Genomic DNA, 13,526 nt, shown 5'->3' with positions numbered 1-13,526 from the left:
AAATTTGCCATTGTTAGAATCTCCATAATATGAATAATTCCAAGTTATGCTCAAAAAATGGCTATTTACTTAAAAATCAACCCTAAAATTTGAAATGGTCCAGTGTTAATAAAATGCTGTATTTAAAATAAACACCTAAAAAATAATTTTAAAAATAATGTATTTGGATTTTCATCCTTACCTGATGCCTTTTTTTTTTTTTTTTGTTACTTTAATACAAATTTTATTAAAATCTAGTAGGCACAAAAATTGCTTTAGAATTAGTTCTATTTATAATGGAGGCAAAACTCTGCTTGGTAACTTAGATTGCCTGTCTCTTCAATTACAAGTTTAGAAACATGAAATCCTATCTACCCACTTAACACACACAAACGAGTAACAAACCCTGCTCATGACTTCTAAGTTTCTGCAATGAGAAATGTAAGCAAATATCACTGGAAAAACCAAACTTTGTGCCCAGCCAAAACATCACTGGAAGCAGAGTGCAATTACCTAACTCTTGTCCAAGTACGGTTCAGTTTGCTATTTCAGTGTTAACGAACCTCTTTCATCTCCTCCTATTTATTCAGCCAAAAATGGCAGGTCAAATGTTTGTGTTTGCAGCATAAAAAGGAAAGATGTTATTGTACAGCAAGCTCATTCTGATTGCAGGAGCTATGAGGCAGATGTGCTCAGTGGCACACGTGGGATTTGCAGGTACAGCAGTAGTTGCTCAGCATTTTCCAGCCCCACGTCATGAACTTCTGGGCCAACAAAGCACACGAGCTCAAATTAAACTCAACAGCAACTCATTATGAGTGAATCAGGACACTCCAGAAAATTAATTCTAGTGATGGAAGTGGATTAGAGTAAATTGATGTTAATAGTAGTAGTACCGTGTAAAACTGACTAAAGGTAAAAAGATGGTTTTTAAAAAACTTTTTCATTAAAGTTAAATTAATTTTCAGTTTTACACCATGTTTCTGAATGACACTGAGTTAATTAAAATACAAAGATTAAAAGTGCTCTCTAACAAACTTAAACACTGAAAAATGCCTCTGTGCAGTGGGCCTATACTTAGTGCATCTCGATACTTTAATTTTAGCTGAAAATTCTCTCTAAAACAGGCCTTGTATTTACAGCAAGTTAGCTATTACAGCACATAACTAGCATTATTTAATACTTTGCTGCAGAATTTATATGGGGCAAGTCACATTTTCATAACAAAAATAATTCATAGCGATCCTAAATAGGTGACAATTATATGAATGATAAAAGGTAACTAGTTTGAGCACATTATTTTTAAAAAGGGTAAGAAAATAGCAGCTACACCCATAAAAAGATCGTAAATTTCCTACATAAAATGATTTCCCAGCAATCTCAAATGGGAACTGATGGCTTTGTGTTTGTCCATCTGGTAAGAGTAAGGGTATTCTTTCTTTTGACTGAATGCATACCAATCTGCCAGCAAAATAATTCCTGAATAGAATGCAAAAATGTATTTACTTGTGAATAAGTATACCCTACATATCAAAATTCAGTTTTCTACTCAACTTCCTCACCTGTTTGTGGGAACAGGACAGCAGAAAAAGCAAAGTATAATTAAAAAACCCCAATTTTAAAGCTGAAGTGACTTCACATGGCAAACACTTCCCAACCTTGGTGTGCCCTAACATGACAATATTTATTGCGATGAAACTGGAAAAAGTGACTCGTCAGCTGACTTTAAACAGACGTGTGTCTACCGCTGTGGTGATCAGGTCACTTCAAATTCTTCCTTTTGCATGTGCGTCACCGAGCACGAAGAAGTCTCATGAGGAGCTTTCTGGCCAAGGGGATTTACTGGGCCTATTATTCTGCTCCTGATATTTATCCTCTGATTCCGCAGGAATAGCTGCTCCCGGTTCAAGAGTTTCTGATCTAATATGCAAAGCATTTACAATAGTCAGCAGGAAACCCAATATGCTTTTGCCTGCGCACTCTGGAGCTGGTGTAACTTTTCCATTAACTTAAACAAATGCTGCTGTATTTTTAGACCATGTAATTACCCTACATCAGCAGGCTGGCCCTTGTGAGAGCACGCTGGAGAAAGATTGGAGCCCTATGCTCCTCTGCTTATAAAACTCTGAAACCCAAGCCCTCGGATGTGGTGATTAATGAAATACCTCTTGATCATTTGATCTGATCCCACTTGCTGAGGTAAATTGTTTTAGTTTTCCATCGGCATAAATAGGATTTTTCGGTATAATGACTGGAGGGTAAAGACTTCACACTTGAAAAGACATACCATTCTGTGTTAATGGACGACCACTGAGAATTGGAACATGCTTTACCCTTGTTCATTCCTCCCCCAAAGATAAAAGACCAAGGAGATATTTTTGTTATGTCCCAAAAAAGTGCCTTCCTTGAAATGCTGTACAAACATCCTGGTAATAGCATTAGCCCTCTAATTCTGCCGCTCAAAACCCTCAACAGCTCTGTGATTACAAGCATTTGTCAAGAGGCAACAGGCATTTGGCAATGACAAAATCTGTCATTTTTCTGAAGTTGGAGTGTGCCAGTCAACAGCTGCATTAGGCTGTCAGCATAATGTACTGCAAAACATGGGCAGATTCACAATGACACCATTAACACTTTAATTCAGTGTTTTGATAACACCAAGCTCCACGAGGCATGCAGTTGGCCTCTTCTGTCACAGAAACCAGAGGTTGCTTCAGGTTTGTCTGTGCCACAATTCAACATGGTCACCGTAAAACATGGCCAGGCCATGCTTTATTTGATACAGTATTTCATTTTCTTTCTTTGCTTGTTAAATACACTTCAGTTTCAGAGAATGAACAATTGGCTTTAAAACATGGTATTGCCAGGAACACATTAAAATACTTCTGCTAAATAAATAAAAAATAGTTAATGCATTTAAAACTACAGTACAATAAAATTTTTATAACATAATCACTTGCAGTGATTTGGCAATTATATATACTACACTTGGTTTCAGCAAGTAATAGTTGTCACTGAATTTCATAAATGAATGTTTGATGTATCTAATGTGTTAAGGCAAGTAAAAGCTAAAGCAAAGAATAGTTACATGAATAATTTGTTTTGTTTTATTTTATACACTGATATAACTTGCATCTTTTTCCTGACCTCCAAAGCCACCTTCATTTCAGTGCATGGTTCCACTGGTTTAAGAATGTAAAAATGGTAATTCTTATTATTTCTTTTCCTTGCTGATATAAAAACACAAACAAAAAACAAACCCAACAAACAGAACTTGAAATTGCTTGAATTACATGACTCTTTTTGTGTGGTTTTATCATCAGCTCTTGTAGGGGCAACATCTGTGGCCAGCTCCTAAGAAATGACCCTCAGAGTGTATATCTTCTTCATTTCTGATCCTAATGTCTCAGTGGAATGTAACTATTATGGGAATGGGAATCTCACAAGTAGGTAGAAACACCCCCACAGCAGTCTGTTTTGTATTCAAAAGCTGTTGCTGTTCAAGCAACATTAGGGAAACCAACATCTGTATCCCCAAGAAGGGGTGAATACCCCCAACTAGATGATGACTGAAGCACTAGTGGTTAACACCCCAACAGACACAGCATCTCTGAGTGAGCAGTGGATAAAAGCCAAGGTATTTTTCAGATGAAAATGAGGTTTGGAAGGTGTAGCCTACAGGCCATGTCCTTCGCACTGGAAGGCATTGCTCCTGATGAGGCCACAGGGTTTTCTTACCATCTCCACAGCAAATATTGCCCAGAAAATATACACTAGGATATCTATTTCCAAATCCATTTGGCAAACTTTAAAAAAAAAGTTGTGTTAAGCTATTTTAAAAGTGTGTTAAGCTAATTTTTCACAAGAAAATAGAATCTCATCTTCACTACAATGCTCAGGAAAAAATATTTTGAGCCTGGATGTCCCAGAGTTCCCACAGCTCCCAGTAATGTAGGGGGAAAGGTAAGCAATCTCATCACCTCTGAAAATAACAACACCATTTAGCCTGGATTTGCACAGGGAGAAAACTGCTGTTCATAACATTGAAGTGTAATTACCCACCTACAAGTTTAAAAAGGGTTGACAGTCTGAACTCCTCTGAATGATGGTACTTCAAAAGCCCAACTGAAGAGGCTGAAACGTGAATGAAGAATCCTGGCTTTGCAAATGACTCAAAGGAACTGTATCCCGACAGCCACGTGTTCTTGTGAATGACAAACGTAGATCTGTTGTGAAAATCTTCTGATTTTTTCCATTTAGAAACAACAAGAGTATTATTGGAGGCCAGCTGAAGAAAATAATTTGGCCTTTCAGCTGTTTCAAATGAAATCAAGCTGGAATCTGAAAAAAACAAAACAGAAGAGAGCACACAGAACTTATTTATTTGCTGATAAATGCATAATAAATAAGTTCATTCTGATGTACTACTACTGACTCTAGTAGCATGAGGAATGAAAATTGGCTTTGGCCTTAGCAGTGAAAACAGCCTGAATCTTGTAAGAAAATGCACTATGTATGGATTGCAGAGTGCTAGATTGTGATGATTACTGAGTTTTCTAAATACGCTACAGATTCCAGCAGGAATACAAAGAGATTGAGACATTTGCCCTCACCAGGATAAAGGAATATAGCCCTGCAGTCAAGCAGAACTTAATTTACAGTCTTTACTAAGCCATTTGTTTAATAAAAACTTTAACTCCATCTAAGGAGGTTTAAAAGTAACATTTGCCATCAGGAATTGATAGCTTAAAAGCTCAGCCTTTCATTAAAAATAAATTAAAAAACTGTATTTTGCATTCAGCTCTCTAGCTCTCCCTTTAAGAACAGTACAGCAAAGTCTTTTTTCTGGCAAATGTTCCGTCATGATACCTTACCCTGCAGTACTTCTGATTTCAAGCAGCCTCTGCACAGCCAATTGCAGGGCATCAGATCTTGAGCCTGTCACAGGCATCTGTTGCTCACAGAATTACTTCATTCTATTTTGCTGTAAACTCTGCTAGTCTCTTGAAAACAGCCATTAATCTACTGTAAAATCAACTAACCCTCCAAGACTGGCTAGCATTTCTTTAAAAAAAAAGCTTAGAAAACAAATGATCTCTATTAAAAGGATATATTATCACATTCTGGTGTAACACTTCTGGAAGACCACCTTGTTTTCTGAGCATAAAAGCTTCAGATAATCTGAAAAACCTAGCAGCACTAGTGAATGCCTTTTTATGAATTGTCTGTAGCCAGCAGCTCTTTGATAAGTAACAAAGGACAGTCAGTGTGATTTTTAACACCTGCTGTACAGCCAATCAGTGCATTAATACCCAAACTCTCCATTGTCCAGTAATGCCTGAAACTGGTAAGACAGGCATTTTGCTGAGGTATCAAAGAGGCATCAATGTCCTATAATGAACATCATATTGATTGTGCAAATTCCTCATGACCAAATGATGAAATTACATTTGCTCAAACTGGACCATAAGGCACAAACTCTATTCGCCAGGTTAAATTCCAAGCAAGAGGTTTTTATAGGGGAACAGAACTGTAGGACTGACCTTCCCTTTCCAAACATAAATTGAACACAATGTACAAGTGCCTCAAAACTATGACTAATAAAAGAAATCTATCCCCAGCTATTCTGTTACATGAGCTCTTGTGTCAGTTCTACAGACAGCAGTTGTAGTAATCAAGGACTTATTTTTTAAGTGACACAAAGCCACCTTCAGGGTACCCAAAGAGCTCATCAGGGGACTCTGGTCAGTAAAACCATTGATATCCAAGTGCTCTGTGGGTATTAAAGCTGTGTATGCAGACAACTTCAGCATTTAATTAATGCTTCGGTCACAGACGCTGGATACGCTCTTGTAGGCTTTCTGCACGTTGTCTGAAGGTGTGCAATGCATCTTTCATCTGATGAAGAAAGAAGATTCCTTCAGGGTAACTTAAGTTGGGACACAAAGGACACAAGTTTACAGCACTCACCCATACAGAGCTCAGTCAGTGCCAAAGGGCATCTCTGTGTGTGTGGGCAGGCAATAAGTGATGGTGGCAGAGCAAGGGAGGTGGGGAGCACTTCCCTTGCAACATTTCTCTCCCATTCTTTCCCACTTCCACCAGAGGAGAAGTAAAGGGAGCAGCACACAGATTACTGGGCTGCAATACCAGTTTGGCGCTTCTGAAGGCTGGGGTGTGGGGAGGCAGCTGCTTCTCAACTGCTTACAAAGCAACAATTTAATAACCACCAAAGAAAATTTTGGCAGATGTTAAGTGCACATTCAACTGACAGATAAAGCAAGAAATTTTTAACCCAGGTTTATTCTTAAAGACAAGGGCAGAGTCCGCTCTGTCTTATTTAAGAAGCTAGGTTATTATGAGTTTACCATGTGCTTTGGGTTTGTAAAGTCCTGAAGTCAGCATGAAGCTCACTACATGCCCAGGAACATCATCATCTTCCTTCACAGGGAAAACAACACCGTCCACCAATTTTGCTGCTATTACAGATCTTCCATCCAAATAGCTGACCAGTTTGTATGGGCCTTTTCCCAGAGCTGTGGAGGAAAAAACAATTATTTTTCATGTCAAGTGTCACAAAAGCTTGAGCTCTAAGCATTAGGGCAGAGTGAAGAAAAACACATCTCACCACTCTGCAAACAGATCTAGGTGCCATGCACTCAACTTGAAAGAAAACCAAAACAAACCTTTTTTAGCAAACACATGTTCTGAAAACTATCAAGAATACCTACTTTCAATTTTCAAGATTCATGACCAGCTTCTCCTTTTTGTTCCTCTTATATGCTTTGGTTTCATAATCATTTTATTGGAGTTAGCTGGCCCCTAGGTTAATTGATTTAGGATCCTTCTAAGCTATTTATTTGTATGGTTGAACTGATTATACACTTCTTACTACTTTTTAAACCTATTTTATTAATGTCCAAAGCATGAGGCATATTGCAGAGAATAAAATTTTGTTGTCAACAAGCATCAAAAAATTCCCTGAACAGTGAAGTCTTATTTGTGAAGTATGACAGGAAGGAATCAGCATCATAAGCAAAGAATGATCATACAAGGTAAAAAAGCCAAAAATATGCAAATTCATTTTTAAACCTTAAAGTGCCACACCTTCTCATTTAGATCAAACTTTATTACAGAAAAATAGTTTAGAGTTTATTTTTAAATGTTTTAAACTATTCTTGTTAAGTTCCCTGTTAAAATTAGGCATTTTATGCCTCACCTGAGCAGTTCACCTCATTATCATTTTACCCATATGGTAAAATGGCAAGCATACATCTGAGATAACTGCAGCAATCAGCTGGGAAGTTAATAGCATTGACTCTTAAAATCTGTTCCAACAGGTTAAAATTTTGGACTGCAATTTGCTGCTTGCCATCATACTCTGGTTCTCCAAAACCTTAAAATTTATTAAGAGTTTTGAAATCCTAAGGATGTTGCATTACAAGTAGAGACCTGTATCCTAACTGGCTACCTTTTCATACCATTAAATTCTAATGGCATGAAAAGGTAGCCAGTTAGGATACAGGTCCATTCCCACCTAAACATGTACAAAGATATCTTTTTACCTTCAGTGCAGGGAGCTGAAAAATCATGTTTAAATTGCTACTTAAAAGTGCTCTGGAAATATCCTTATATCTTTAAGTATCCAATCTCAGGCCCATCCCAAAGTTGAAAGACCACAGCCACCAGCTGATAATTCCCCTTGACCAAAGACAAAAGGCTTCTGCTTCTAGTAGGACTGGAACTATTTCACTCTGGATTCATCACAAAGTGAATACCTCTTTCTGGTCTAAGACAACTTCTTAACCTTCCTGTCTCCAAAAAAAAAGTAATTCTGGGTCATCCTACTCTAAGTTACATAGACAAGAAAACATTCAGCATGGAGATGATTTTTTTTTTTTTGCCCACTGACAGCTCTGAAACATTTTATGTTGAATACTGATGAGCTGGATTAGCAAAGAGTACAAAAATACAAAGAAAGAAGTATACAATAACCATGTTTATTTCAAGGCTAGTCACGTGCACAAATCTCCACTATTTCCACTAACTTCTGTCAGTGAGAATTCAGTAACAAAGGTAATAACACACCTTAAAATTATGTGTGATCATTTAGCTTCACTATCACCACAGATGTTACAGGCCCTGCACTTGCAGTCTACCTGCACTAACATTGTCTATTATCAGACTGTATTTCTTTTATGAAAAAACAAACCAAAAAGAAAGCTCAAAACCTTCCATCACCTCTTACATTCAACTATCCTTTATTCAAATTAATTGAAAGTCTTTAAATGGAGATTTAGATAAAATTCCCATGCATTAGTGATTTGACTCCATTCAAAATCTTTTCAGGAGTCAATGTATGAGAAAAGGCACATTTCTTGGCCATATTTTTTGGGCATGGCACAGTGCATAAGTCTGTTCTAATTTAACTTGGTCCCTTTCTGAGACCTTTCCAGGAGTGAGCTGCTGCAATATTGATCAGAAGACCAAAATACTCCATGTCATGCGCACAGACAGGCTTCTACATGAGCTTGATAAAGAGTTATAGCATAAATAGCAGGAGCCCTGACCCTTCCTCACACCAGGCTGCCTTGTGTGCCACATCTGACCGTGCAGACACAGGCAGGGTGATTTGGAAATAGCCTGAATATGGATTCCAGAGCTAACACAGCACACAGCACCCTGGGCAGGTTCAAGGTATGGTCCAGCACCTTCCCCAAGGTTTGCACCCCTCTGACAGCCACCCCGATGCAGCAGCAATGCTGGTTAGTCAGGAACTCCAGGCTGGGTCAGACAGACCTAAAAGGAGAGTTGTTCCCCTCCGGGGACAAAAAGTTGCCATAGCTGAACAGCTACCTCCCTCTGGAGGCTGCACAGGAGGCTGTGAGTGATTTAACAACCCACTGGGCTCTGCTCAGCTTTGAACTGCACTGCACCTCAGCAAGTAGTGCCACTAGCACTTTTCACTTTATATTCCATTAATTACTTCATGATTTAATTGTTTAGTCATCATCCATCACTGCAAAGAAAATCAGTCAGACATGTTCTTGGGAGAGGTCCAGGAATTATGAAATTAAAAACCTTTGAAAAACCAAATTAAAGCAGCAAAACAGAAGTTAAACAACAGTTAAACAACTAACTGGCTAGTTAACAACATAACATTCACAAATGTTTTCAGCAATACAGTTGTTTTTATACAAAGATTCTAAGACTTAAATTAAAAAAACTCAAGAGGCCGTTGAGATTTTGTCACTTCCTTCAGAACTTACCTTTGTTGAAATATTCACAATCATAAGCTAAAAAAAAGAAAAAGAAAAAAAATGCAGTTACAGGCATTCTATAGATAAACAGGTTTTCTATTTCCCTTGAAAATTATGATGTGAGCCAAATGCTCAGCCAAATTAGATCACACACAAACATTTATTTAAAAGTTATTGCCAAATATTTGCTGTACTTCAGATGAAATACTAATTTAAACTACACAGATGTACAGAAAGCATTGCTTCCCAGCAGGAAACACTAGGCTTACACACTTACAGCTGTCTTTTTGCGACCTCTAGTGGCTACGACTGAGCTTCACATTAAAACACACCTTTTCCACCCAAAGTTAAGAGTAACCCCCCCACTCTGAGGCCATTTTGCTGTGTGACCCTGAGCAAGCAGCACACTCTCTGTACAACTGCAAAGTTAGAAAAATGCTTGTTTCCTTCCATTTTTATGTCCCCTTCTTTTATCCCATCCTTGGGGAAATGACAGCCTCCTGTTAGGCATTTCCACTACGTGTTAGAGAAAAGGGCCTCGGATATTTTTGGTAAGTTCTAAGAATTGTTGGAGAGGAATCCTAAGGTAATGACTCTGCCCAGCTTAAAAACTAACTTGTTTTTCTTCAGAAGACCTTTATATTTCACACTTGCTCTGTGGGCTCTAATAAGGCACGTATGTTTACTAGATCTTATTAAGAAGTGAAATTCTCCTGAAGATGGAAATCACTTGAGCTGTGAACTTTGCACCTTTGGTTTGAGGGATGCATGCTGTACCCTAATATAGATTTCCCATGTTTTCTCCTTTGACATCATAGGACAAAGGGATTAAAAGCAGAAAAGTATCACTCACAAACACAGAAAAAGCACATAATCCAGCTAGACCAGAATGAAATTGGAGTGAGAGGCACCAGTGAGGCTTAGATTCAATCTATGGCCCCAAGTTCAGCTGGTGTGACTGATTTTTTGGGTCTGGCTGCCACGAATGCAGGGCAGGGGCAGTGCTGGTCAAACAAACTTACGGCACACTCTGGGGGATCTCCAGTCCACAGCAACTCCGTGCTGGCAGCACTGGTGGGCATAAGCTGAGACACTCGTACAGAAACACTCACAGTCACCACCCTGGTTACAGCCACAAGTGTCTGTCAGGCAGTTGGAGTAAAACCAGGTGACATCAATCTGGAAACGAAAACATCGCTTATCAAAAACACTCCCACAGGAGCTGCCAGCCAACACCTCGACACAAAGCTGTGGCTCTTCCCAAAGGCAATATATCCAACTTGGAAGAGCAAAAGATTTCACTCTCAGTGCTTCCTGGAACATGAGAAAAAATGTTCATAGGGACACACTATAAAATCTTGTCCAGCCCTTCGCAACACAATTAAATCAATGACTCATTAAGAACAGGCACGTTAAGATACTGATGTGGGCTTGTGTTTTGTAATATTTAAGCCCAAATAAATTGTGAAAAACCTTATGAAATAAAAAGACTAAACTGCCCACAAAGGAATAAAACTCAGAAACTTTAAGGAAGTCAGACACAGATAAAACATAAGAAATCAAAGTAAATGGAAAGCTCCTCTTAACATGTGAGTATTGCATATTCTCTTCACACAAGAATTTGTCATTTTTCCTTACAGTATCTTCAAGTCTTAAGAGACAAAACTGCAAAGAAAACTGTCAATGCTAATTTTCTTCTTGAGATTTTACACATTCTACATGGATCTACATTTGAGTAAGTTTTCTAGAAATGAGTTTTTCCCATCTGACACTGCCCATCCAATACATTTGTTTATATATTCATGAAAAACGGGTGTGCCATGTAACACATGTCATGAAAAGCAAGTGGCTATCCTTACACAAGTAATACTTGTGATCAAAAAGAAAATATCCCAAATTAGGTGTATTTTTGTCTTCATTAATAACAGAGTTTCACATTGAAGAGCAACATTTCTCTCTGGCGCTATGTTTGATGTCACTTGTTTATGTACAGGATTACAACTCACCACTGGGTGGCAAGCTTCAAATGCTTCACTTAGCAGTATCCCACATTCCTTCTTGGCAAATGGCTCTCTAAGGGGGTTCAAACTGCATGGATTTCGAATGTCAGAGCTGTCAACACACTAAACCGGGAAGCAAAATGAAGGTGAGAATTTGTTTTCATAACCACTTTGTATTTTGAACTTGCAAATTATATTTTTTGTGCTTTTTAATTTTTAAGGAAGATGCAAAATGTGAAACAAATGCATCATTTATGAAACTAAAGCAGGACTAAGATATAGAGTTAAAAGCTAATGCTAATGAAGAAGAGATGGAAAATGACACTATTTGAAGAAACATTCCACTGAAAGCAGCACAAAACCACACACATACTTATGGGTCTAATCGAGGTACCAGAGAGGCACATAGAATTTTTTTCTTTCCATTTCTGTGGCTGCACAGTAAAATGTTTTCCAGCTATGAAAAATCAGCTAAACTTTCAACACACACTAGAGCAAACTCAATATTCTTCCATTATACAGAAATCCCACTATTTTATTGTTCGAATGTAATTAAAAATATTCAAAATATTGTTACAGCATTTTTCTTTACTCTGTAAACACTCTGCAGCAAAAAAAATAATTCTGTTTCTTTTCTTTAACAGCTCATGGCATCTTTAAGAACCACTGATATTGTCATTTGTATTGCTGTCTGACTGGTCCTTTCAGCAATGAACTTCTGATTTCATTCAAGATGAATTTTATTGTATAACAGCAAAAAAAAGTACTAGCAAAATATATTAGTAAGCACATTCTCTTTTTCCATGTACCTCTACAGCTGTCCAACTGTTTCCAAACTCTTGTGCATTTGTTAGTTCAAAATTATCTGGAGTCCTCAGTTCATTTACTGTCTTCAAATCAAAATTTCCACACAATCCAGTCAATTCTCCCTGAGGAAAAATTATATATACGTACACATATATACATATTTATAAAAACATATTTTCACAAGATGAAATGCTGTCAGCCATAATCATTTTCAAAACTTGCATCTTCAGCTGTTTAATTATAAATTTTTCATATTTTGATCCTTTTTCAGCTAAATTTCAGTCAAAAGAATTCAGTAACAAAGCTATGGAGGATATTTTGTTTTGGCAATGTCGTTATTATGCCCTTTCAGTTATGTATCCCCAAGCCTTTAAAAAAGGAGATGACCTTTTTGTTCAGCAAAGGGAGCTGTTAGCCAGTTATGTGTATTTTTAAGCCTCAGTAAAATAACATCTGCTTCATTCAGGAAGGAATGAGTAGTGAAAGAGAACTTTGCCTTTAAGATATTTGTCTCTCCTGTTACAGAAGTTACACAGAAAAGAGTAACTAAAACAAAGATAAATGACAATGATTATTTTCATTGATAAGGTAGCTGAATGCTTCTTTAATTTATTTTCAACAGTCTGTTCTTGGATTTATTAGGCCTTACAAGATTTACATAAACACCTCAAAGAAATGGCAATAAGAGTGTGGACTTCAACCGACCTGCCACTGATGCCCCATCTGCACGTGAACTGTTGTCCTCTGATCCCAAAGAATGGTGATATATTCATCAGGAAAGTGAACAACAGTGAAAAATCCAGCTTTCCATAACTGCATTTTTTGTAGGCCATCCATGTAACTAGATAAGCTCTGTTCAAAATAAAACAAGGGAGCTTACAATGGAAATAATATCTTCATAAAACGTTCACTTGACAGGAAACTAAATACCTAAATGAAATTACCACATGGTTCTCTGACACATCCAAAAACAGACAGAAGGCCACAGAGGGGGAAAATGCTTAAGCAAAAGGGGCCTGGATCTAGAATGAGAACTGTATTCTATTTTTATGATTTTCCAAGTTTAAAAGTTGATTTCATATCAAATGTATAGGATGGATAACGGACTGAAGATTAGAATGTTAATGATTAATCTGGGAGGTAAACGAGTAGTCTTAAGGCTCCTAATGATGATTTTCACTTAGTTATAAGTAATTCTGTCACAGTCACATGCTTTTTTTTGAATACGGATAGGTAAAAAAGATGCATGAAGCAGCTTCTGGAAATAAGGAATCATCCAAATACGTCCCTGGATCACCACCTTGTTTACAGCATTTTTCTCTCAATCCACTAACAATCAGACTGCAACTTATCTGTAGCATGGACTAAGATGTCCGGTTTAACTGCACAATATCTCAAACTTCCTTTCTATAGTCAGTCTATAAATAGTAAATAGTACTACTTGTACTATAACTGCTAATATACTAAAATACTAAACACT

The 13,526-nt window shown here is 37.5% G+C and overlaps 1 protein-coding gene across 1 annotated transcript in view; it reads right to left on the bottom strand.

Moving 5' to 3' along the window:
- Window positions 1-13,526, bottom strand: part of OTOG (otogelin) — a 91,797-nt gene that overhangs the window by 31,100 nt on the left and 47,171 nt on the right. The window contains exons 27-33 of the mRNA XM_054275921.1: window positions 12,752-12,898; window positions 12,049-12,168; window positions 11,246-11,362; window positions 10,262-10,418; window positions 9,249-9,275; window positions 6,348-6,515; window positions 4,042-4,320 (exon numbers count right to left, since the gene is read on the bottom strand). Of these exons, the coding sequence (XP_054131896.1) occupies window positions 4,042-4,320; window positions 6,348-6,515; window positions 9,249-9,275; window positions 10,262-10,418; window positions 11,246-11,362; window positions 12,049-12,168; window positions 12,752-12,898 (1,015 nt within the window). The remainder of the gene's footprint in view (window positions 1-4,041; window positions 4,321-6,347; window positions 6,516-9,248; window positions 9,276-10,261; window positions 10,419-11,245; window positions 11,363-12,048; window positions 12,169-12,751; window positions 12,899-13,526) is intronic.

The sequence above is a fragment of the Melozone crissalis genome, unplaced genomic scaffold (assembly GCF_028551555.1).
Source record: "Melozone crissalis strain CALT ecotype California unplaced genomic scaffold, PUWL_Pcris_2 ptg000018l_1, whole genome shotgun sequence".
In the NCBI taxonomy this organism is placed as follows: Eukaryota; Metazoa; Chordata; class Aves; order Passeriformes; family Passerellidae; genus Melozone; species Melozone crissalis.
This window is presented reverse-complemented; position numbering and strand designations above follow the sequence as displayed.